Source organism: Lampetra fluviatilis, chromosome 47 (genome assembly GCF_964198595.1).
Source record: "Lampetra fluviatilis chromosome 47, kcLamFluv1.1, whole genome shotgun sequence".
In the NCBI taxonomy this organism is placed as follows: domain Eukaryota; kingdom Metazoa; phylum Chordata; class Hyperoartia; order Petromyzontiformes; family Petromyzontidae; genus Lampetra; species Lampetra fluviatilis.
Window position 1 is genome coordinate 7,890,616 of NC_136321.1, and position 26,255 is coordinate 7,916,870.

The window sequence follows — 26,255 nt, forward strand, 5'->3', positions numbered from 1 at the left end:
TAATAAAATAATTCTGACGACGTTTCGGCCACAACGCAAGCAGCCGTCTGTTGTGGCCGAAACGTCGTGAGAATTACTTTATTATGTTTTATTTTTATTATTTTATTATTTCCCTTCTACGTGACTTTACCAAAAGAACCAAGAAGATGAATCCCTGCAGTCACGAAAGCTCTAAATCGAAACCTCAGTGGGCTTTGCCTGATAGGACGGAGATGGTTGCGTTTTATTTGTGTATTGTTAATTGTAATTTGCACTCATCTATCGCGTTGTTGTACCGTTTGTTGTTGTAAAGTTATTACCCGCCCCGACAGGACATCAGTGGAAAAGAGCTTGACAGCTCATCGGATTTCTCCTGCAGTGTCAATTCATATTCTGATTTGGAACCCACTCGTTGCCTGGCAAGTGTGGGGCTCTCTCAGACAGCCTCCATCTTTGTAAGACCCACCAACCCCAACCTATGAGTCTCAGTATTATATTCTTAGGTTTTTTCGGTAAAGTCACGTAGGTAAAACATCAAAATTAATAAAAATAAAATAAAATAAAGATCACGACGTTTCGGAGGCAACACAAGTCTCCGTCATCAGGTGGGACCGTCACAGCCAGATTAGCTGCATCAAGTGAGGCAATGATTCAAGATGTAATCCCTTAAAAGCAAGTTGAGGGGGGGAGGAGAGGGGGGGGGAGCTCATCAGAATGTGGTAGCCAATGAATGGAACGTATCGGGAGGGAGGGGGGCGGGGCTCATTGGCTACCACATTCTGATGAGCTCCGCCCCCCTCTCCTCCCCCCTCAACTTGCTTTTAAGGGATTACATCTTGAATCATTGCCTCACTTGATGCAGCTAATCTGGCTGTGACGGTTCCACCTGATGACGGAGACTTGTGTTGCCTCCGAAACGTCGTGATCTTTATTTTATTTTTATTAATTTTGATGTTTTACCTACGTGACTTTACCGAAAAAACCTAAGAATATGAATCCTTGCAGTCACGAAAGCTTCAAATCTAGAATTCTCAGTATTATGTAGGCGCCATCCAACTTGCTGCCTCCACAAATGTTAGGCACCTACAAAATCCATACAGAAATAAAAGCAATATATAGCTTGTAGAATGATGAGGCCTAAAGTGAAACTTGGACTAATTTCTTAAAACCGAATCACTCCTGTGTGTAACCCACTGTGGACAGACTTTTGAGTCTTATCTCCACGTATAAGTCTTTATTTATATGGATACTCCAGATTTTCTCCCACAAGAGAACCACTCCCTATAAAGCATTTGGCCAAACGGCACAATGCAAAGCCCTCGTGACACACAGTCAAGATAAATAAAAGGCCTGTCGTGATGAATTTATGTCGCCACTAGCCATGACTGCACTGCCTGGGGTCGCCTTAGGGCGATTGGAGTGATCTCCACGTCAGGTGAGCACCTTCAACAACCCACACCGTCCACTACGGCGAAGTACGGTCACACATATACATTTCCCCCCTAAGATCGTGCAGCCTGAAACTCAGTCCTCAAGTCATTTACAACTCTCTATGTATGTACGTTGAACTTCTTTAGCACCGTGCATAGGCAACCGTGCTAATCGGAGGTGCGGACAACTCTGATGTCGTGAACCACGACAACGGCCGCATGGCGGTTGGAATAAGCGACATTCGGAGAGTACATCCGACGCGGAGGTGCAACGTGGGTGCATTTGAGATTTGAAGTTGGGGTCGGTGGATCATGCAGGGATGGGGCCTGTCTGAGAGCCCCATTTGCAGGCTGGCAAGTGGGTCACTGACATATCTTTATATTTGAACTGCATTTCATAATTCGAGGTGCTAGGTTTGAGTTTGAGTATTCTAAATGTTTTATCCGTTACACGGATGATCCCATGTAGCCAATTGCCTGGATATTTTACAAAGGAGATCTGTGGTTAAATTTCGATTTAAAACTTTCGTGACTGCAGGGATTCATCTTCTTGGTTCTTTCGGTAAAGTCACGTAGAAGGGAAGTGATAAAATAATAAAAATAAAACATAATAAAATCAAGTAATTCTCACGACGTTTCGGCTACAACGCAAGCAGCCGTCTTCAGGTGAAGAATGAGACACTGCCAAGCTAGGAGCTTATATATGTAATGTAGTAACTCGGCGGGAGACGACTTCACGGGTAACACACTCTTTATTTTATCAAACTCGTTCACAGGTGACTAACGCCTACTTTGTATCTCGGGTGACAAACACCCACTTAGTATCTCGGGTGACAAACACCCACTTAGTATCTCGGGTGACAAACACCCACTTAGCTACTTGGCGACTAACGCCCACTGAGCTACTCGGATGACCAACATCCACTTAGTATCTCGGGTGACAACCACCCACTTAGCTACTCGGCGACTAACGCCACTGAGCTACTCGGATGACCAACATCCACTTAGCTACTCGGCGACTAACGCGACTGAGCTACTCGGGACACTCCCTGCCCGGGGTATCCGTCTCGACTGTGGGTCCCCAGCCCGACCCACGGGGGCGTCGGACCCCGGGTCCCACAGCCTCGCCTCCGAGCCACACAGGGCCCCGGTCCCCACAAGGACGGCGGGACTAGGGGTCTCGGGGCACTAGGTCTTCAGCTCCGTCTTCGGGTCTTCAACTGGGTAACTCTCCCCGAGTGCTCTCGCGCGTCCCCCTTTATACCCCACCTGCGGACGTCGCTGCGAGCACCCACTTATTCGACCAATCGCCGGGCGCTGGCTACGATCCTGTTTTCCCACATCTCATCGTGCCTCACCACCCACGCCGCGCCGCCCCGTCATCTGTCACTCCCGGCGCGCGCGTCCACACCACGCCCACAACGCGTGCCCAACCCCGCACCCCGCGCCGCCCCGTGATCCATCACTGTCACAGTCGGCGCACGTCAATACCACCACTACATCACCCCCTACCACATAGCTCGCAGCCGACCCGGCTGCTATAAAAATATACAAACCGCCCTGTGTGCCCCGTAACACAACACAACAACAAGAACAACTAACGTAACAACACAACACGAGGCGAACACTACCATCCGCAACCATCAACCAGTGCCACCGCGACAATAGAACAATATATACAAACCGGCGAGTGACAATAGCAATGTGTATGCAAAAAGGAAAATAAATGGAAATTTTTTTTTTTCTTTCGACTCGTGCAGTGTCCCCTTCTTTTTCCGAGCGTCCCTACAACGGGACATTACCCCGGCAGAGGGGAACACCGGGCGAGCTCGGTGTAGAGAAAAAAACGTCTTCATGAAAATTGTTGAGCCCTAGCCCGAGTCCGCCTTGCCGGTCCGTCGTACGGCACCAGACGCGGTTGAACGTCCGGTGGTGCCGGCGGTTCAGGAAGACATCGGCCAGGCATCGAGGACCCGTGCGTGCCCCGGGGTTCAGGCTCTCGACGGTCAGCAGCCGTCAAGCCCGAGGCACCTGGGGGTGGGTCAGGTGGAGACACGTGAGGATCAGCCTGCGACACCTCCCTCCCCGAGTCGACAGTCACATCACACGCCCGGTCGTCACGGCACAGAACGGGGTCACACGGTGCCGCATAGGGCTTCAGTCGGGAGGGGTGCACGTACCAACGGCGTTTCCCCCATTTAATCTGTATACTCTGGGGTCGTGCAACCCGCACAATTTCCACCGGTCCCCTCCAAGGTCTCAACAACTTGGGGGACGTAGCCAACGGTGCATGTGGACAATGCAGCCAGGCCTTATCGCCTGGTTTCCAATCATGCGTATGCACCCTCCGCTCATGCAATTTCTCGTTCGCAATTTGCCGCGACCGCGAATTCAACCTTGCCGCCTCCCGCGCTTCAGTCAATTTGGCGATATTAAATTTGATGTGGTCTGCCAATTTAGATTTTGCACGTGGCTGGGAAATCCCCAGTTGGACGTCCATGGCCGGATCGGCCTCCCGCCCATACATAAGAAAAAATGGGGAAAACCCCGTCGCCGCATGAGGGGCCATTCGATAGGCCGCGAGTACCCCCGGCACCTGTAAGTCCCAATCAACCTGATCGTCGCAGACCTGTTGGCACAACATAGACGTAATCGTCCTGTTCAGACGCTCAACCATCCCGTCAGTCTGCGGGTGGTAGGGGGAAGTACGCACTTTCTTTGTACCCAACAGGTCGCACACCTCGCGCAACAAAACGCTCGAAAAATTCTTTCCTTGATCCGTCAGCAAGCGTTCGGGGGCGCCCTTGTCCAAAACATAACCCTGGACAAAGGCGTCCGCCACCGCCGCAGCCGACTGGTTGGCGAGCGGCCATGCCATAGGCCATCGGGTGAAGTATTCCACGCCAACCAGCAGGAACCTATTTCCCCTTGGTGTAGCCGGAAAGGGCCCCAAGATGTCCAACGCTACCAATTCGTTTATGCGCGAAACCTGAATGGATTGCAGCGGTGGATTAGCTGCCAATGGTGGCGGTTTCCTTTTGGCGCACCCTACGCATCCCTTAAGAATATTCGCCACGTCGTTACCCATCCCCGGCCAATAATAGTCTCGCTGGATTAGGGCGAGCGTTTTGTGAAAACCCAGATGCATGAGCCGTTCATGAGCTGCCAGAACAACCCTACCCCGCATAGCAACAGGCACAACGAGCACGTGACGCCGGGACATGTTGTCCCACTTCATCAAAAGGCCCTGTCTGCACACCCAGGAACTGACCCGCGCCTCCCCTACCTCGGGAGCGCCAACTTTCCGACGTAGCGTAAGTAGGGAGCTGTCGGACATCTGGAGGCGGCCCCACTCAATGAGGGGCAACGACAACAGCGAATCCCTCCCCGTGGGGGCGTCCTCTCCCGGGGTGTCAGTGGCGGCGAGCGCAACTCCCGGGGTGCCGGCAACCGGGGGTTTGCACCGCGCCGATCCCAACAAACATGTGCAGTCCGTGCACGGAGGCAACCGCGACAAGGCGTCCGCATTTGAGTGTCGCAACCCCTTGCGGTAAATCGTCGTGAATTGGTAGTCTTGAAGGACCTCCAACCATCGGGACAATTGGCCCGATGGCTGTGCCACGCGCATAGCGTATTGTAGAGCCGCATGGTCCGTACGGACCGTAAAATGACGGCCGTAAAGATACGGCCGGAATTGCTGTGTAAAAACCACAATGGCTAACAATTCACGACGAGTTACGCAATAGCGTTGTTCGGCGGGGGAAAGAACTCTACTACCGTAGGCGACCACCCGTTCAACCCCCCCGACCACCTGTGAGAGCACCCCCCCGATACCCGTATTGCTGGCGTCTGTGTCAAGCAAAAACGGTTGTGTGAAATCGGGGTAACACAAGGGGGGAGCCTGCACCAAGGCGTCACGGAGGGAGCAGAACGCAGCCTCCTCTTCCGCCCCCCAGTGAAACCTCACACCCTTAGCCGTCAAAGCGTGCAGGGGCCTGGCTATGGTGGCAAATTGCTTGACAAAACGACGGTAATAGGAGGCGAAACCAATGAAACTACGAACCTCCGTGACCGAGGTTGGCGTTGGCCATGAGCTGACGCAATGCGTCTTAGCAGGGTCCGTCGAGATCCCTGAACGACTCACGATATGGCCCAAATACCTGACCGATTCCCGAAGCAGAAAACATTTAGCCGGTTTAAATTTAAGCTTAGCGGAACGCATCCTGAGGAACACCGCTCTCAGTCGCTGGAGGTGCTCCTCGAAAGTCCGACTAAAGACGATGATATCGTCGAGATAAATCAAACAGGTATCCCATTGGAGGCCCGACAAAACCAATTCCATGAGTCTCTGGAACATGGCGGGAGCGGAATGTAAGCCCATGGGCAAACGGTTGAATTCAAATAGGCCCCCAGGTGTCCGGAAAGCAGTTTTAGGTTTAGACTCGTTATCGAGTGGTAATTGCCAAAATCCAGAAAGCAGATCGAGTGTGGAAAAAAACTGCGCTCCCGCCAAGGCATCCAGCGACTCATCCATCCTGGGGAGCGGATACGCATCCGCCATCGAGATTTTGTTTAAGCGGCGGAAATCGACACAAAACCGCAAGGACCCGTCCTGTTTCTTTACTAGGACAATAGGAGCACCCCACGGACTAGAAGAGGGCGAAATGATATCGGCCGCCAACATATCATTAACCGCCGATTGCACATGTTCCTTCTCGGCTGGGCTGAGCCGGAAGGGATTCTGACGAATAGGGGCCGCGTCCCCTGTAGCTATGTGGTGGCGCAACAGGTCAGTGCAGCCGATATCGTACTTATGTTTGCTGAACACGTCAGCAAACTCGATTAGCAAACCCCTCAATGCTCCCAATTGCACCGCGGACAAGTTAGCAGAACCGGCACACAACGAGTCCAACCACTCAGTCCCCTCATCACTTGGAGGATGCGACTTAACAGTGAAATCTGCTTGAGCCACGAGCCGTTCCTCAACGGGTAGCGGCGCGGCGTGAGCCAGCACCGTTCCCTGCGCAATTACGGCCGGCCGCGACCCCGTATTCAGGACCATTACGAACGGCTCACTGTCCCCTCTCACCATGGTTTGAGCAACCGCTAAGTCGAGGCCCCTACTGGCTCTGTTAGACGGCCCCAACAGCACCCCCTGTGCCTCCGCACCCACCTCGAGTGGCTTCCTGAACCGAAGGGGTACTAACATTTGCGATCCCGGGGGCACCCGTACAGTGTGAGTCGCCAGCGCCTGCACCGTCGCACAAACCGTGCGCATTTTGGTAGGGCTCGACAAGAACGCAACCCGCCGACCTGACGGAAGCTCTATGCAGGCCTGATCTATAAGAATTTTGATGGGCATTTTGGACAAAAAGTCCGTACCTAGCAAACAGGGAACGGCCAGCGATGATACAAAAATAGGGCCCGCCAATTTGATGTCACCAATGCAAATAGTCGCCCGAATCTGGCCGATGATCCCCAGGGATCCCCCATTCGCCGCATAAAATGGCACGTCTACTGGCAGAAGGGGTCTACTTTGGACGGGAAGAATGTTATAAATAAGGTCCGAGATGATGGTGGCCGACGCACCCGTGTCAACAAGCACCCGGACCTCAACCCCGTCAATGAACCCCGTTACCACGGACGACCCGGCCGACGCAGCCACGATCCTGTGGGCCAATTCGGACCACTCGACTGCTTGCGGGCCGCGTACGGACCCCCCTCGCCGAAATGAACCCCCGGCACCCAGCCGCGAACCCCCCACCGCGAAGCGGCGACCCGAATGTGCCGTGTTTGTGGACCGAACGTGTGAGGTGCCGCGACTTGCCGGGTTTTGTTGGGATGACTTGTGGCCCTGGTCGTCGTCCCGACGTGGTCCTGTGGCGCGCTGACGCGGGGCCCGGCACCCGGCTGCGACGTGACCCCGAAGGCCGCAGTTGTAGCAGACGACGGACGTCGTAGGTTTCGGTTGCTCCAGCTTGCGGGGCGAACGTGTGGGCGAACGACCTCCCGTTCTCCACTCCCCCGGACGCGATGCAGCGAAGGCCTGCTCCTGCACCCCAGCTGGCTGAGGTTCGGCGATCGTGGCGGCCAGTGCCGCGTTCCCCGCCCATTTGCAGACGACCCCCGGCTTGCGTTTGAGGACCTCGTACGCGTGGATGCTCGTGGCGATCGCCAGGGAGCAGATATCCATCTCGTCCGCCACGTTGATGGGGACCCCCAACTCGTGGGCCAACACCAGCAGCTGCTCCGTCACCATGGCGTCCTTCCCCTCCTTATCCATGCGGGGAAAAGCTGCGTCCGCCAAGGCGAGTAGTGCCGTGCGATAGGCGAGCGTCGTTTCTCCAGCCACCTTCCGCCGATCGTAGAACTGGTGGCGACACGTGGAGGGCGGCCCGAACACCTTCGCCATCAGGTGTAGTGCGGCCTGGAGCGTAGAGCGGGACGACCTTGCAGCAGATGTGAAGGCTGCAAGCGCGTCGTCGTCAAGCATCGCTGGCAACGCACGCAGGGCAGTGGTGTCGGACCACCCCGACATCTCCTGATGAGCGAGGAACCTTCGTTGGAAGGCTCCCCAGTCGCCCCCATCCGCCTTGAACGCCGACAGCGCGGGCAATCTTTGCTGGAGGACCCGATCGTCGTCGACGTCGGAGAGATTTTCCCGCGCTCCGCTGTAGTTGTGTAAAATGTCGGCTCGGTTGTCAGGCGCAAAATGGAGGGCTCCGGCGCGCGCTGATGACGTGGGCTGCGCTGCGCGGAGGTGTCCGGCCACGTGGCGTCCGTCTTTCCCGCCAATCGGTGGCGGCCCCCCAAAAACGGCGGCAACTTCCAGACTTTTGGCGCGAAGCGCCTTTTGGCGGGAATCCTCCAACGTCGCTTCCTCCACGACCCCCGCAGCCGTTTTTCCGCTCGCCGGAACGGAGATGTCGGCCAAGACAGCGGCGGCGGCGAGTAGCAACTCCGCCAACCGGGAGTGCACGTCCTGGAGGCTGGTGTCGGAGGCAAGCGGAGCGTCGGCCATCACCGCGAAGTGCTGCATCGGCGGCAACTCCTCGTCCTCTACTCCCGAGGTCGGTGTCCCCGGTACGCCGTCGTCGTCCCGACCTCGCTCGTGGGTACGGGTAGTCTTCCTCGTGTCCATACTTCTTGAAGACAGGTTTACTTCTGACGCCAGTTGTAATGTAGTAACTCGGCGGGAGACGACTTCACGGGTAACACACTCTTTATTTTATCAAACTCGTTCACAGGTGACTAACGCCTACTTTGTATCTCGGGTGACAAACACCCACTTAGTATCTCGGGTGACAAACACCCACTTAGTATCTCGGGTGACAAACACCCACTTAGCTACTTGGCGACTAACGCCCACTGAGCTACTCGGATGACCAACATCCACTTAGTATCTCGGGTGACAACCACCCACTTAGCTACTCGGCGACTAACGCCACTGAGCTACTCGGATGACCAACATCCACTTAGCTACTCGGCGACTAACGCGACTGAGCTACTCGGGACACTCCCTGCCCGGGGTATCCGTCTCGACTGTGGGTCCCCAGCCCGACCCACGGGGGCGTCGGACCCCGGGTCCCACAGCCTCGCCTCCGAGCCACACAGGGCCCCGGTCCCCACAAGGACGGCGGGACTAGGGGTCTCGGGGCACTAGGTCTTCAGCTCCGTCTTCGGGTCTTCAACTGGGTAACTCTCCCCGAGTGCTCTCGCGCGTCCCCCTTTATACCCCACCTGCGGACGTCGCTGCGAGCACCCACTTATTCGACCAATCGCCGGGCGCTGGCTACGATCCTGTTTTCCCACATCTCATCGTGCCTCACCACCCACGCCGCGCCGCCCCGTCATCTGTCACTCCCGGCGCGCGCGTCCACACCACGCCCACAACGCGTGCCCAACCCCGCACCCCGCGCCGCCCCGTGATCCATCACTGTCACAGTCGGCGCACGTCAATACCACCACTACATATATAAGCTGAGTTGGAGGTGGAAGAAGAAGAGAGCCTTAACAAAAGAATGTGCATATCAAGAGGAATTTGGCATATTCATGGGAAATGCGTATGTTTTATTTTTATTATTTTATCACTTCCCTTCTACGTGACTTTACCGAAAGAACCAAGAAGATGAGATCTGTGGCGCGTGAGCCCAACAGCAACAACAAAATAAAGACAAAAACGTCAACATTGCAGAGGATGAGTACAGGGTCCTGCAGGAACATTGCATGATTAACAAAGGGGATACTTGACAGTCAAAAACTAAACAATCGCCGATCGAAAAAAACTGTCCAAATATGATGACAGAAAGAGGTGCTCGAGAAAGGTGAGGTACAGGTGCAATAAGGTGCACTGTTACATCGCAACAAAACACCATGAGATACGATACCGGCTTGAGCAGGCCTTCATCCAGCAGTAGACGGACCATAAATAACCACGATAATGATAATGATGCGCACGCATGTCCACTCACCCAGCAGGCGGGAGTCGGCCTCCCGCTCCTCGGAGTCGCCGATCTCAGCCGCTGTCCCCTCGTCTCCGTCGGCGCGACCGCTCCGCTCGTCCGCCCTCTGCAGGTGACCCACGAGACGCGACAGCAGCGAGACGGCCGACAGGTGTGCAGGGGCGGCGGCGTCGTCGGCGGCGTCGCCATCCTCACCGCCGTAGTCGTCGCCGGGCGTCGGGCTACAGGGTCCCGGCTCCTCCGGCACCGCGTGCTCCGGTAAGGGCAGACGGCCGATCAGCGTCGCCTCTGTCAGGCTCTGCTGGGAAGGGGGGCGCAGGGGGACGTGAGGTTGAACTCTGCCGTGGGTTTTCACGGCCGTGCTGCTGCGTAGCTTCCCGCGATGTGTTTCTGGGTGTGTACGGAATCGGAATTTGTTTTTAGACTGGAGAAATCCGATGAGCTATAAAGCTCTTTTTCGCGGATGTCCAGTAGGGGCGGGTCATGAAGTTACAACAAGAAACAATACAAAAACACGATAGGAGTGCAAAGTATAGGAAAGATAACAAAATCACTCAAAATAAATAGATAAATAGATCAAGTAAATAAGCAAAAATTACAGAAGTACACCAATTCCAAGACTTGGGCAAGGCAGCAAAACAACAGCAAAAAGAGTCACAAGATACAACACAGTCCCCGAATAAAAATTGCACATTAAAATCTAACTATCGATATATGGGTAAGGACGACGGTTTACAAATCACATTCACCAATGCAGAAGTATCTGGGTACTACCGTGTGCCGGGTCGCACAATGACCACATGCCGGGAGCTTGTTTATGAACTCAAGCGGTTAGTCCACCGCATTCGCAACCTACCAACCCAAGTTCAATTACCGGCCGTGGCGAACAACAGTGTGGTGAAGTATGGTCACACGAACCCCATGACTGACATGCCATATAAGGAGGCTTTTTTCCCAGAGTAGATTGACAAAGGCTGGTATATCACGATTATTAATCAAGGAAAAAATTAAGGTGTCGAAATGTCTCGATTTCTATATTTGTACGCTGCTCCTAACACATCTGATCCATTTTTACGTGAATCGTCTCCTGGCTCAACACTCACAGCTTAAGGCATCGCACGTCAGGTGTGACCGCACTGTTGCATTAATGTCACGTGATCTGTTTACAGAGTGATTGCCACTGACTAAATAAACTGCTCATCGGCCGTCACAAAATGTTTTGTTTAACTATTCATTAACCGCGGACCGTGCGCGGCCTTCCTTTTCTAGGAAAGAAAAATAAATGTTAATAAGTTGAAGAAAAACACTCACCATTCTATGCCAATTATATAAATACAACACGTGTGGTATTATTCAAGAGAACAAAAAAAAACATAAATATACGTGCATTTTTATTCATATTGTATAAGTGAGATGGGTTTGTTTTTTTTGTTTCGAATTAAGCAAGCCAGCTGTCATCTGCCAAGCAGAGCCCAAACTCTCAGGAAAATTTGCAAAGACCAAGCCGGAATTATCATCTCACCAACACCGACTCCGTTCCATGCTTAAACGCAATCCACGCTCGAGCTTTTTTGGCATGCACTGTGGCTGCGAGAGCTGCAGAACGGTAGGTAGGCAATTAAAATAAACACACTGCCAAATTTACAAAAACACGCTCCATGAAATGAAACTAAATCAATCTCGTAGCCACACGGAGCTCCCAAATTTCTGCGCAATTTGACGAGAGGGTCTCCCGCTGCGCTTTGACACCTGCCCAACGTCTTGCCGCTGTGGTCGCGTGAAAAAAAAAGAGCCGGTCTTGAGAAAAACAAGAAATGTAATTCTCTCTCTCTCTCTCTGGGACAGAAACTAAAAAGCACAGGGCAGGAGAGAGAGAGGACAGCGGACAAGAGAAGATGGATCGTAGTGAATACAAGCCCGGCATACCAAGTGGCATTCTGATCACCAAAAGCTCTTTCGAATTATTGCTATTCACCAGACATTAAAGGTCAGGAAAGTCTGCAACGGGCATCGTGAATAATGTGCGCGCGTCGCTGTTTATTCCATAACGGAAGGAGAAGAAAATTGATTAGCGGGGCCGTATAATGAGCGCCTTAATGCGTTAATTAAAAAGCAAGGTTGAATGGAAAACATTTCCTATTGTCGGCGCGGTGGGAAGCGGTGGGAAGCTGATCGAGGTAGCCAAACGGAAGAGGGGCTCCGACGCGCCGCAGTACACACCGAGGTCGTCGGTTTTTCGTCATTCTTCAAGAGAGAAACGCTCCCTGCGATTCCCGCAACGCCGCACTCCGGAGGTTTAACTCACACGGGCCATTCATCAGGCCTCGTGATCTATGGCACTATTAGTAACCCGTTGTCGAAAAACTGTCCCAGTTAAGCCTTAAAATATCTAAAGCAGACAGGGCCGGGTCCTGGGGATTGTAAAAGCAGGGAGAGGATGGGAGAATTTCGAGCAAGGAGCAGGAGGGGGGGGGGGTGTTTGATAATCGCTGCGTCCCAGGGTCATCAAACAGTGGGGCAGGTTTGAGGACACGATTGGTGGTTAGTACAACGAGGATTTTCACAGAGTGTGTGAAAGGATTGGGGCCAGCACACAGGCAGTGGCCTCTATCGCCCCGAGGGCAATGATGCTGAGGTGGAGGCCGTTTGGACCATGAAGCACCACCTGTAACCAAACTTCCTCCTAGTAAATGCAGGTGCCTCTCCTCAACACCCACATAGACCCCTTAAAAGAAAAAAAATTCTGGTCGAGATTCTCATATCAGAAGGGCATAGGAATATTTAAGAGTTTAAATGCGGTCGTCGCATTTGAACAAAGCACCAGTCAGAGTTAACCCTGGATAGTGCTTGAATGGAAGACCACGGTTGGCTACGTATGGTGCGAAAGAAGTTCAACATAAACGCAACCATTTTTTTCTTTTACCAGGTAAGGGCCCACTGAACCACGTAGCTATTTTTCAGAAGAGACCTGGCTATCACAAATGATAGCTCAACGAATTGGCTTATCATGTGGACATTCATAGCAACCAAAAACTCGAAACGCACATTTCTAAACGTGGAGGGAAAAACCGAGGACCTGGAAAAAAATCCACGAGACCATGCGGAGAACACGCAAAACTCCGAATATAGAGCAGGCGTCAGGGTCGAATCCACGACCTCCTATATACCAGGCAAGGTAGTTAACATACATACATACACACATACATCCATCAATATCAGCTGACAATTGTGCCCCTCGTTTGGCACTGCGAGTTCCAGGGGGTCGAGCGATGCGGTTACGCTGACCCGTGCCTGGCCCCGCCACAGATAAGGCAGTGCCAGACGCCTGTCCTGGGCCTTGACAGCGGTTTATTCGCAGTTAACGAAGCCTCGGAAATTACAAACAGTGGACTGGGCTGAAAGCATTCGGCCAAGATGGCCATTCCCGGCTCACGTTCCCAGCGCGGTTTAAAATCTTGGCTATTATGTAAAACAATGCGTGTCACGTGACCCCCACCCCGCACCTATCCCCTATTTATCATGGGCCAATTATTATGATCAGTTTGGCTGTGCGTGTAGCCTTGTGCCTCAGCACAGGGTGTCCTTGCACCTGAAGGGGTATAAAGGAAGAGGCTGTTTTTCATTGTTTGCTGTCATTTGGTTCACGCTGAATACATTGAATATGTTGATCTGGACGATGTGCTGAGGCAGCCTGCTCTAACGAACGTCATCGCAGGGTATCTAATGTGAATATGCTTAACCAGGTCAGCTTGCTTTGGTAATGTTGACCTACGGGATTAACTGGGCACCTCCGGTGACGAGATGTTAACCACCTCGCCTGGTATGCAGGAGGTCGTAGGTTCGATCGGGACCCTGATATCTGTATATTTGGAGTTTGCATGTTCTACCCGTGGTAGCATGCGGTTTTTTATTCGGGTCCACGTGATAAGCCACTTGGTTGAGCTACCATTTGTAGCCAGGTCGCTTCTGAATAAGAGCGACACAGCTGAGTCGGCCTTACCTGGTAAATACAAATCTTAGTTTAGTTTAACTGGTGAATTCAGCTTCTGGTGAAGTCAGGTTTCAAAGTGCCAAACCCTTGCAACTGTCCAGCTTGTTTGACAGTGTGTATTGTGCTGAGCTATCTAGATGTGAGTGTCTGTGTGTGTCTTTGCCTTTGTGACACAGTGGTTAAACCACAGCGCTAAAAACCCATCGATTTGAATCTGATTCCTGGCCAAGGCTAACTAACATCAGTGGCCAGTGATATGTGAACCACTTCTGGGCATCCTCTATGTTGATTCAACCTTACATGAGTGGGTGCTGCAGTGTATAAAACATAAGCAATTGGGAAACAAAGGCGGCCAGGCGTGTGTGTTTTAGTAGCCACACTACCCTCTCGTGTGCTGTACTATCCTGAACAGGTGCTCACTAGCAGCACTTTCCCCAACAATCAAAGTGGACAATACCGGACATGGGACCTTTGTCCCTGCGTACACGAGTGGCACGATTCGCTATGAAGCCCAAGTTCGATTCGCGACCATGGACAACATCAGTGACGAGTGATATCAGAATCTGCCCCTGGGCCTCGCGCCTTTGGTGAACTCAGTCTCAAATGCGTGTGTCCGCCACATCAGCACTGGGGAGACAAAGAATGGCCAGGCCATGGAGCTGACCCCAATACCTCTTTCGCGAACAGCACTTGCCACGACAGTCTGGAAATAGCAGTACTGGAGGTTCTTTATCTAGGTGTGTGTGTGAGAGAGAGAGAGAGTGTTTACAAGTCACGCAAAACTGGATCAAGGGAGACCCAACATTACGACATCATTTGGTCAGGCTAACGTAAACAGGCGCAGGCTGTAGCTGGCTGCTAGCGTGCGTGCGGCGATGGGGGGTGGGGGCATATGCGCTTCGCCAAAGGGGCGTAAGGATAAGGGAAAAAACCTGGGAGGCTTTACTCGAGGGATAACCGTGGGGGGGGGGGGTTGGGAGAAGGGGGGGGGGCTGAACGATGGTGCAGAGCGCTCGGGAGGTTACCGCCGCCGCCGCCGCGTGAGCGAGAGACAACGGAGACGTTGGCAAGGGACGCTGTGCAGAGCGAGCGGCGCAGATCCAGACGCTGATTTCGCGTCGGGGATGAAAGGCCGATGGAAAGCGAAAAGTTGTCCATTTCCTGCGCATTTTCTTGCACTTAACTCTACCTGGACAGATGGTATTAGCATCGTCGTCTGCGGGCAAAAAAAAATTGGCGGTGTTATTTCCTGTGTCCAGAGTCAGAGAGTTCGAGTGTCTGTGTACTTACTGTGTGTGTAGTAAATTATCTCCGAACAAGTTCCACATTTGAGAGATAATAAATAATTGAACATTTAAAAACATATGCTACTTGTAAAATAATGTTTAATGTATTTGCTTACTGTTATATAAACCAGGTGAGAGTGCATGGAGTCACATCCTCGAGGGCACAGATGACAAAATCAGTGCTAAGCTGTTCAAAAACTGAATACTCCAAGTAAAATCATTCATAATACCACAAAACGTCCACTGCAATTAATCATATCACAGGACAGCACCAAAAAAAAACTCATTACTTGCCGCCGTTCATTTTGAGACGTTTCTTTACGCTCGCACACTTTCAGAGTCCTTTAAAATGCAATATTTTAGGTCACCGCTTAAAAAAAAAGTTCTCTAGCAGAAATTCCAGAAGAGGGGGCTTGCTGCCCGCAAAGGGCGGAGGAAGTGCTGTGAGCTTGTCTGCTTATAATAAGAATTAGACTACGTATTATTACGTATGCACCGCACTGTGAGAAGAACCCGGGTTTAAGACCAACCTCCCGTAGACAGGCATATGAGCATGCGGTTAAGTCAATCTACTGCTGGATGAGGATTTTTCCCATTCCGGTGTTAATCAGCATGGTTGGCTACGTACGGTGCGAAAGAAGTTCAACGTAGGTACGTACGTACAACTTTAGCTCCACAATAATCAGCTAGCTCCACTTAAATTTCGATCTAAAGCTTTCGTGACTGCAGGGATTCATCTTCTTGGTTCTTTCGGTAAAGTCACGTAGAAGTAAAATAATAAAAATAAAACATAATAAAATAATTCTCACGACGTTTCGGCCACAACGCAAGCAGCCGTCTTCAGGTGGAGAACAGGTCAGACTCTTCAGACTCTTCAGACTCTGCCTTCTCGACAGACCTGTTCTCCACCTGAAGACGGCTGCTTGCGTTGTGGCCGAAACGTCGTGAGAATTATTTTATTATGTTTTATTTTTATTATTTTATTATTTTCCTTCTACGTGACTTTACCGAAAGAACCAAGAAGATTAGCTCCACTTATTACTGTGCTTCGTGTGCAACCCATTCAGTTCCAGTTTTGGTTCTTAATTAAGACATACTTTAAGTTATCCTTGCGGTTATAGCATTTTTGTCAGTGAACCAATAGTTATTGCAGTTCTCCCGAAGAGAGTGGAGCAATATAAGAATAGGTTTTACCCTTTCTGGCAATAAAACAGTTGTGTTAAGATGTTAAAACACCAAACTGAAACATTTTGCAAGGAATCATGTCTGCATTAATACTGGGAGGAACCACCTGGTTCCACCAGCCTACAGGGGATTATTGTGTCCGTCCGTCGTGCATCCAAAAATGGGAGGGGTGGGGCTGGGTGGAGAGGGGAGGGTGGGGAGGGGCTGGGTGGGGAGGGGAGGGTGGGGAGGGGCTGGGTGGGGAGGGTGGGGCTGGGTGGGGGGTGGGAGGGGTGGGGGTGGGTGGGGAGGGGCTGGTCACCCCGTGGTACCCTTATAAAACTCAACGTTTAACCTACTCACGCCGGCTTGTGCCCGCCCTCACAGTCGGCCATATTTGCGGAATACACCACGCCGCCGTTGACCCTGGCCATTGACCGAGCAACCCAACGTTCCTACCAGCTCCCTCCGCAGGAATGTGTTCACATAAACATGTGGTGAACATGCAAACAAAAAACATGCTCTGGTAGTACATGCATTGTCTTTGAAACTGATTGGTCCACAACCAGAGACAGCTTTCTTTAGAGCCTCGTCTCAAACAGTGTTAGACCAGAGGATGCCAAAAGGCGAACAGCACAAAGACAACGCACTATCAGGACATTGAGAAGTCGGGGTGAGCAGCTCGCGGTGAGCCAGAAAGGGTAAACCCTATTCTTATATTGTGATACTGGCAAGAGAGATCCCATGATAGAGTGGAACAATGTGGATGTCCAGAATAAACGCCTCATTCGAAACCCAAACATCGCACCCCCTGGCTTTGACACATCTCCAAGACACGGGTGTAACCATCAACCGCATCAGAACATCAACAGGCTGATTCGCACATCTCCTTCGTGAATGGAGAATTAAAAGGACACAAGCGACTGTGGCCATGCAACACAAACTACGGACCATCTAAGTAAACCACTGTGGGTCTACGCTCCTTCGACGGAGGAGGAACAGCAAAAACGACACCAAGTCTCTCCTGAAGCCCTCTCGTCGTCGTGGCTAGCTGACCTTGACATTGGCATCAAGCTCCCAAACATATTGCCAAAATCAAGATGGGATTATCTATACTCTTTGGTTCTTTCGGTAAAGTCACGTAGTTAGTTTCTTTACCGAAAGAACCAAAGAGTATGGATTCCTGCAGTCACGAAAGCTTCAAATCCAGATGGGATCATCTGTCGTTCTCCCTCCTGTTAAACGCTTACATTTAATCATAATCAATGTGAGCAGACCAAAGCAAAGGTATTGTCAGAAAGTAAGAGGTGAGTTTTGTGTAAGTGTTATTATGTAATGCGTATTGACACCGTGTGCGACCTAGCGCCGTTAAGCTTGACACCATTCGATAACATTATTCTCTTACATATGTTGAACATTCATTTTCAGTTCCATTCTAGTGCCGCCAACATCATGCCATATATATTCGCTGTGGTTGCTGTTCAGGGAATCTACAAGCGCTAAGTTCTGGCCCTCGGTCGCGATCGTGACCACGGATTGCACCCCATCGCCCCACAACTGTTCACTTGCCACAGCGCAGAGAAAAGAAAACACTGCACAGCGCCAGCAGGCAGGCTCCGATAGAACAAAAATATATAGCATTGCCCATTTTACGGAAAAAACAGGCGAAACTCATCCGTTTGTAAAACAGCCCTTCTAAAATGTGACTTGTTTGTTTATCACGTTAATGCGTCATATACTACCTTAGCTGAATCATACAAATGTAAGACTGCAACAAAAAAAACGATGAGTCATGTGTTACTTTGCACATCCGAATCCCGTGTTATTCTTCGTGAAAAATAAACACACGCACATACACAGACACACACCGCGATGCGTTCGGCGTTTTCACGTGTCCACATTCCTGCGTGCATGTGAATAAACGTAAAAATAAAAACTGTCAACAACAAAAAAACCTGTCACGTGTAAACCTCCAACCGTTACGACCCAAAAACAAACGGTCGCCTCAGCGGTATCACCGCACCGTAGCTCCACGTGGTGGGGCAGCCAAAGCGACGGTTTTGATGAAGAGGGGCCCCCGGAGGGATATAGGTAAGAGGGTCATCATCATCACCATTACCACCATCCATGGGCAGATAGCCCGTAGTAGCTGTCCACTGCACTTTTTGGAATTTGTTTCCGGTTTCCTCGGTCTTTGCGCCAATATGCTCACAAGTGGTGGCCACATCTTTCTGGCACCAATCTCTCATCATGTCGTCGTTTAGCCATTCTCTGTTGGGGCTTCCTCTCTTTCTGGTTCATTTCAATTTTTCCCAAACAACAACAACACTTAAAATACTCTTTGGTTCTTTCGGTAAAGTCACAGGGGTATAAAATAAAATAAATTAAATCACGACGTTTCGGGCGCAACACAAGCGTCCGTCATCAGGTGGGACAACCACAGCAAGAAACAATTGCTGACGTGGGCAAAAAGACTGCCGTGACAAGAGGCGAAATAGGTAAGAGAGGGGGGAGGAGCAAAGGAGGAGAGATAGAGAGGGGGGTGTGAGGTAGGGGGAGTGGAGCGCTGCTAGAGGGATGTTCCTGTTGTTGTCCACCCTACGTGTGTCCAAATAGTGCCAGTTTCCTTCTCATCACTGATTGCATCAGGTCTTCTTCACATGCAGCAAAACGTCGGTCATCGTGACCAATATTACGCAGCACAACCCGTAAACTAGATTGGAGGTGTGTGTAGCACAAGCGCGAAGACATATACGCAGCAGAATCTTGTTACGAATGATTGCAAGAAGGGGCCCTTCTCTAGCAATAGTATGAGCGGATGATATTTGCCTCTATATATATATAAATATATATTCCATCCTCATCAGCCGTGGTCAATCCACTGCTGGATGAGGTCTTCCTAAACTGCCAGCACCACATCTCACGATCCTGCGATACAATAATTATGACAATAATAATCCACCTAGCACTTGCAAACATATCTAACAGCTACAAATTAATGGATGAACGAATGAGTGGCGATGAATGAGAGGCAACGAATGAACAAAATGGACAAAATGAACGAACCCAAGGAGGCACTGAGTGGGCTACGGACATGGACATAAGCTCACGCGTCAACCCTGTGGGAAGCCGGGTTCCAGAGACGGTGGCACAGACCCACGGTCCCACGCAGCCCGCCCAAGTTCTCGCTCACAGCGGCACGAGTCTCGGAGCGAGTGTCGGCTTCAATTTCTCCTCCCGCTCTTTGTGTTGCTTTTTTTTTAACTTGACTGGAGTCTAAAACCTGGTGCATTTTCTATGTCGGTAAACTTGTTATTCACAATCTCACAAAATGCACCTAAGTTACTCCTTCTGTTGATTGCTTCCCCTCCCCTCCCCCATCACCCCGCGTTTCTCTTGCGACCAATGACCAAATCATCAGGAATAATAAATAAAATAGTTTTAGAAAGTGCCTTTTTAAAAAAATACACAAAGCGCTTAACAATTACGCAGCAGTATTGTGGCCACAAGAGAGGTCCGGATAAGAGAGAGATGTGTGGGGGCCGTGACAAACGTGGCGGTTGCGAGGAGGGAGAATTGAAAGGAATGGGGGAAAAAACAAAGATTCGTCTTGCGTTCACGCCCCTCGTTGTATTTCTGAGCTCTCACTTGCACTCACCCACCGTGGTCGTAACGGACGTGACAGGATGCCATCGTGCACGGGTGACCTCCACGCAACGCCAGGTTGTCATCGGCCGCTGTGAGGCTGTACTACGTGGCGGGCAGCAGAGAGCTGCGTGGGAAAATCCATTGCTGAATTGAACTTCACTGCTTCCCACCTTCATAAAACGTGCATTGGCTATTATTGATTTGCTGATTGATCTATTGATTGACTTACCAAACTAAACGACCAATTGCATGACCAAGGAACTGCGTGCACTGCACGTACCGCTCCACAGATGAAATGACAAGTTTCACAGCCAGTGCTCGGGACAGACAGCTCAGCGCGCAGCGTAGCGGTGTAGCTATCTTTTCACGCAGATGGTGCAACTGCATCGGAGAACATGGGCTGGAGGGGCACAGGTGCTGGGCTACGAAGAGGGAGAAAAGCAGGTGGCGAGAGCTGGAGAGGGGCCCCACACCCCCCCTCCCCCCCCCCCCCGTTTCATTTCTTGCAACAGGACTCAATGCAAAGGTCGCGCCGGTTCAACCTTTCGGCGCAGCGGTTGAAACAACGGCGCAAGTTTCTCAAGTCTCCCCTTGGAAACCTCCGCCCGGCCAGCATCAGCGTGAACGGCTTCACCGCAGTTAGTCGATCAGCAGGTAGCGTTTGGCGCGGTAGAATGTGGGGGTTACTCGCACCTATTCCGAAACCGCCTGACTAGCTGCACAAAGTAGGCCAAATACCCTCAAGATGGGATCTCTCTTGGGCTTACTCGAATTGAGGCACCATCTGCCAGCACTGGCGTGGACCCACACCAATCAACCAACAGCCCTGGCACAAGTGGCTCTTTAAACACGAGAAACCACGACAATAACGACTCGCATTTTGCATCGCACAACAAAACGCCTCGGAGAACGTGGCTTTATTTCTGCCCGGGGGACCCCCACCCCACCCCCGATGAAAGCTGTGTCCCGTGAAACGCGTTCCCATTGAAAAGAAGGAGGGGGGGGGGGGTGAGGGGGGGAGCGCCATACCGTTTGTCCCAGCAGCAGCGGCGCCCTCAGGAGGTCCCACTCGGCTGCTGAGGGCAGCAGGCAGCGCAGCACGGCAGGCACCGGGTGGGCGGTGGGCAGCCCCGACGTCAGCGCGACGTCCACCAGCGAGCAGACGGCGGCACCCAGCACGTCCAGGCTGGGGGACAAAGCTCTTTTGTCACAGATGTTCAGGAGGGCACGGGGTTAGAAATTAGTTTGTTTGTTATTTGACCAGGTAAAGCCCACTGAGCTATTTGATTCTTTTTGCAGAAGCGACCTGGACACAAAGAATAGTGCCACCAAGTGGCTTATCACGTGGAAATTTAGAGCAGACAAATAACTCGCAGGCACCGGGGATACTCAGAGAGGCACGTGCAGACGCACGCACAAACGTTCGGAACACAATCACAAAAAAATTGGTTTTGTACCTTGGTAAAAACTGTTCTTTTGATGGTTGGTGTCGCTGAGAGATACACAATATATTTTCAGTAATGTGTTACGTAACAATGATAATGGCCTTTATTTATCGATTACAGCCTCACTCTTGAGCCTCCAGGACTTTTTTTTTCGGTTGGGCACTAACATTGAGATGTTTGGCTCATTCCATGAAGGAGTGTTTTGCATCTGGGAGGAAACCAGAGTAACCGCAGCAGATGACACATATGAGAGAGGACAACACTCAAAGCGCCGCACAAGTGGATTCAAGGATTTACTTTCTGTACCGCCATCTCCAGGCCACCTGGTGGGCCCAGTGCATTTGGGACTTTCACAAATAAAGAAATAAATAAATCTGCCCCATCCACCCTCGCCTAGAAGGCGCTGAATACAGGCATTCACCACTACGCTTGGCTCTGACATGCATCTGCAACTACAGTAACCGTTCACTCGGTGGAGAGAACCTGAAATGTCCAAAATTGGAGAGATTCTGGATGACAGGGAGGAGCCGTGGCACACACACACACAATGGTTCCGACCATTTATCGATTTAAATTTCTATTTAAAGCTTTCGTGACTGCAGGGATTCATCTTCTTGGTTCTTTCGGTAAAGTTACGTAGAAGGGAAATAATAAAATAATAACAATAAAACATAATGAAATAATTCTCACGACGTTTCGGCCACAACGCAAGCAGCCGTCCTCAAGTGAAGAACAGGTCTGTCGGAAAGACAGCGTCTGAATGAAACAACACCAGGCTTGAAGCGTATATTTAAGCTGGGTTGGAAGGGGGGAAGGGCGCCTTGACAAAATAATTTGCATATCAAGAGGAATTTAGCATATTTATGGGAAATGCAGATATGCGATTAGTACTACTTGTGAAATGCGTAGGAGGTTTGGCGGGGAGTTTTATTTTTATTATTTTATTATTTCCATTCTACGTGTCTTTACCGAAAGAACCAAGAAGATGAATCCCTGCAGTCACGAAAGCTTTAAATCGATATTTTTATTTTGCCAGGTAAGGCCCACTGAACTATACAGCTCTTTTTTCAGAAGCGACCTGGCCGAGAGCTCAACAAAGTGGCTGATCATGTGGAAATGTATAAAAGCCAAATAACCTAAACGCATGTTTCTAAATGTGGAAGGAGGAACAGGAGGACCCGGAAAAAAATCCACGCAACCACAGGGAGAACAATACAAATTACAAATATACACCAGGCGTCAGAGTAGGGATCGAACCCTCGACCTCCTGCATACCAGGAGAGGCAGTTAAGATCTTGCCACCGTGGCGCCCCATTTGATTGTCATACTCAAAATAGAGTTTGACAACCTAAAGTAGGACTATTACTTGCAAAAATGAATTATTTATCAATGAAACCACAAATAATATTTTTTGTTTTTTCATATATCACATTTTGTAAAACAAATTATTATTTAAAGCCTTTGTCAGTGCATCAGCAGAAAGCATCCCCACCCCACACCCGTTGTGGGTCAAGGGGGTTGGTTGACTACACTTCACCACATTGCTCAGTCAGAGCACAGGGCCCAGCACTGGTTCATCGTGCAATATGCTAACCAGAGCACCCAGCAACCCAACGCTACCCGCGGTTTTAGAATTATGTTTTGTTAAAAAGACTCATAAATCTGAGGCCTCAGACATATACGTACACCATTGCAAACACTGCCTCATCATGTTGGTTGTGTAGGTTGTTTTTCTTTTCCTCCCCAGCCCCCCCCCCCCAAAATAAATTTGCGTATTAACAACAGCGAGTGGGAAAAATACAGATTTAAAAAGCAACACCTGGCATGGTTCACCAGACTTCAGAGAAGCCATCTCGGTGAAAAACCAACTGCACAACATTGCCGTTGTCGGCCACGATCCGACGCGCGTATATCGATATCGACTCGCGCCGTTTGAACCTGTTTCTGTTTTGAATCGACGTGTATTTTGAGTTCGGGATTACTGAACCGCTGCCAAGTGATTACAAATGCTCCCCAACGGCAATGCCAGTTACGTTTGAGTGCCTGGTCAACACCCAACGGCCGTAACAAATACAATCCCCGACTCTCCCGTTAAATGCGCGCATTAAGGGCACCGAAAGTTCACTGCGAGGCGCGTAAAAAGACGTTGCTCTAGCTGACAGAGGGTTGTGATGCGATTATAGGGCGCAGACTTTAACCTGAATTCGCTCACCGCCGTGCCAGCATTGCACGCGATCGCACAGACGGCACACGCTGCTTGACGCCTGGAAACTGTCCAAAAGCAAAGTGACAACCCACGAAGGTTGTTGTGATGGAATCGAAAACATGACTCTTAAATGGGCTGCAAGCAAGCACACTTTATTATGTTACTGACTTTGGGGCTGACTGGAAATGACGAGGAACAAACTGACACGGCCAAACAAAGTAAACAAGCTTCAAAATAGGGGTGCAGGTGATTTTCACGTCGTTTGTTTTTACAAGTGGATATGTTATGACCAACTGCAATGCGACTGTGTCATCCCTCCTAATGAGATGAAACGTCGAACGGGATTTTTCGTTACGGCAGGCAGATCCTCACGTTGCGTTAACGAACTGCCCCAGACGATGTCTCCAATTCAGCCGCTTCTCGAATCGCTTCAAACGCCTCTCTTGCTCATCGCTAGACAACAGTCCTTCGCTCTCAGATACATCCGACAACTCTGACCCTCAGAACTGCAGGGGGCCTAAGTGGCTGCAGCCTCCATCAAAATGATTGCAAACGCAACACTGTAGCACTGTGATAAATCACACAGGTAATGTGGCCATGAAAGCCATCGAATCACTCTGTGTATGACTACCAGTTATGTGCCAAAATTGTAATAGTTTTGATATTTTGAGCTTTGACTTAGCTTTACAATTGCTATTTCACATTTTTTAAACGCCAGTGAAATAACCAAGGTGTATAACAGTGGAGCATCTGGCATGGGTGGCGGAAATACGCTAAAGGGAAGGAATTGAATTTCCAAAGAAGGGCCCCCCCAGAACTATAACAGCCCTGGGCCCCCATCGAACTTAATCCAGCCCTGGGAATCAAGGGTGACAGTTCGTCAAATTGCTGCACCTAAACATTCCATAGTAAACCCTTCAGGGATTAAATTTAAAAAATGTGACCGGTGAATCTTTTGCTTTTGATTTAGACGCTGAAACTGCACGTACACATCGGGGCCTACCACGAACACCCCTCCGCCCACATCTTGCTGATCGTACCAAAAACTCGGCTTTGATAAGCAAATAACTGCAAGCAAGCAGCAGGAGAAAATGTATTTACACAACCCCTCGACTTGTCAATAGTAATTGGTGTAAACAGTTGCCCGCTCCCTGCGGCTAAGCTACGTCATGTGCCAAGCACGCGATGGCTCTGGGCAGGAACGATGATCATGTAATGACGGCATCGTGCCCACACAATCACTCTGAGGGTGTGTGTGTGTGCACAAGTGTGTATGTGGGGCTGCGATGGCTGGGTCATTTAGCCCGCATGCCCAGCCACCGCATTCATAAACAGCTTTTGTTCGGCCGGATAGAGGGGGCTAAACGGACGCGGCACGGGCTAGAGAAGAGATGGAGTGATGTGGTACAGGAGGATGTGGAGCTGAGTGGACTTGCCGATGACTGGTACCAGCGGTGTCATGATCGGCCTCTGTGGAGGAGGCTCGTGAAGGACGCTGCTACTGGGCAGTTAGAGGCCGTCGCCCTCCAACAACAACGGAGGGCAGAGGAGCGACGCTCACAACAACGAGCGGAGCGCCGGGTGGCTAAAGCACAGCAAGTTAGTACAGTAGGGGGCACAGGTGGTGCATCAGCCAGTCATCTCAGTCAGTCGACCCGTGGGCACCTGGGTCTGTCCCGTGACCTCCTGCCAGCGGGCGTTCGACACTTCACGTGGCCTCAACGTGCACATGGCCTGGCACAAGCGTGGTGGAGATGTCACCGCCACTTAGTGGCGAATGGCGGTTGTTGTTATGTGGGTATATATATGTATGGTAGCACACAGGGGAGCACAGGTGGTGCAAACTGCCAGTCATCTCAGTTAGTTAACACACAACAGCTGGATTGGTCCCGTGACCTCATGCCAGCAAGTATTTGGCACTTCATGTGGCCTCAACATGCATATAGCCTGGCACGACTGCTGCGGTGACGTCACCTTCACTCAGGTGCGAATGGCAGCTGTTGTTTTTATATATATATGGGGAGCGGTGGCGCAGTGGTTCACGCCATGTGCTATATGAATCGGGCAACACTGGTTAGATTCCCGGCTATGGCTGACATAAATAGCTAATGTTATATGAATTGGTCCTAGGCCTCCACGAGGTTTACTCAGCCTTAACTAGTAACCTGTAAAACAGCAGCAGTAGGGGGAGGAAGGCGCACTTGCCTCAACAGCCAGTTAGAGGCTATACAGGGGGATCTTTGTGTATGTGCGAGTGTGTGTCTGTGCGAGTGTGTGTCCATGCGTGTGTGTGTGTGCGCATCTCCCAGTCGTCTCGGTCAGCCGGCCCCATGGTGCCTGGGTCTGTCCCGAGGCCTCCAGTCGGTGAGCCTTCGCCACTTCACATGGCCTCAAAGTGCACCTGGCCTGGCACAGGCGCCGTGGTGACGTCACCATCACTTCGTGGCGGGTATTGGTGTGTGTGCGCTAGTCTAGCGGTCAGCGCGCTGCGCGATTAATCAGGTGACCCGGGATCGATTTCCGCTCCTGGCCACCGCCAGTGACGATTAAGTCAACCGGTCCTGGGCTTGCTCTAGATCGACTCAGCCTCAAATGAGTACCTTGCGCAGTGTGTAAACATCGCCACTCGGGAGACAATGGCGGC

General features: G+C 50.9%; 1 protein-coding gene across 1 annotated transcript in view; it reads right to left on the minus strand.

Moving 5' to 3' along the window:
• LTN1 (listerin E3 ubiquitin protein ligase 1) overlaps positions 1-26,255 on the minus strand; it is a 183,175-nt gene that overhangs the window by 22,715 nt on the left and 134,205 nt on the right. The window contains exons 17-18 of the mRNA XM_078877327.1: positions 20,990-21,146; positions 9,881-10,172 (exon numbers count right to left, since the gene is read on the minus strand). Of these exons, the coding sequence (XP_078733453.1) occupies positions 9,881-10,172; positions 20,990-21,146 (449 nt within the window). The remainder of the gene's footprint in view (positions 1-9,880; positions 10,173-20,989; positions 21,147-26,255) is intronic.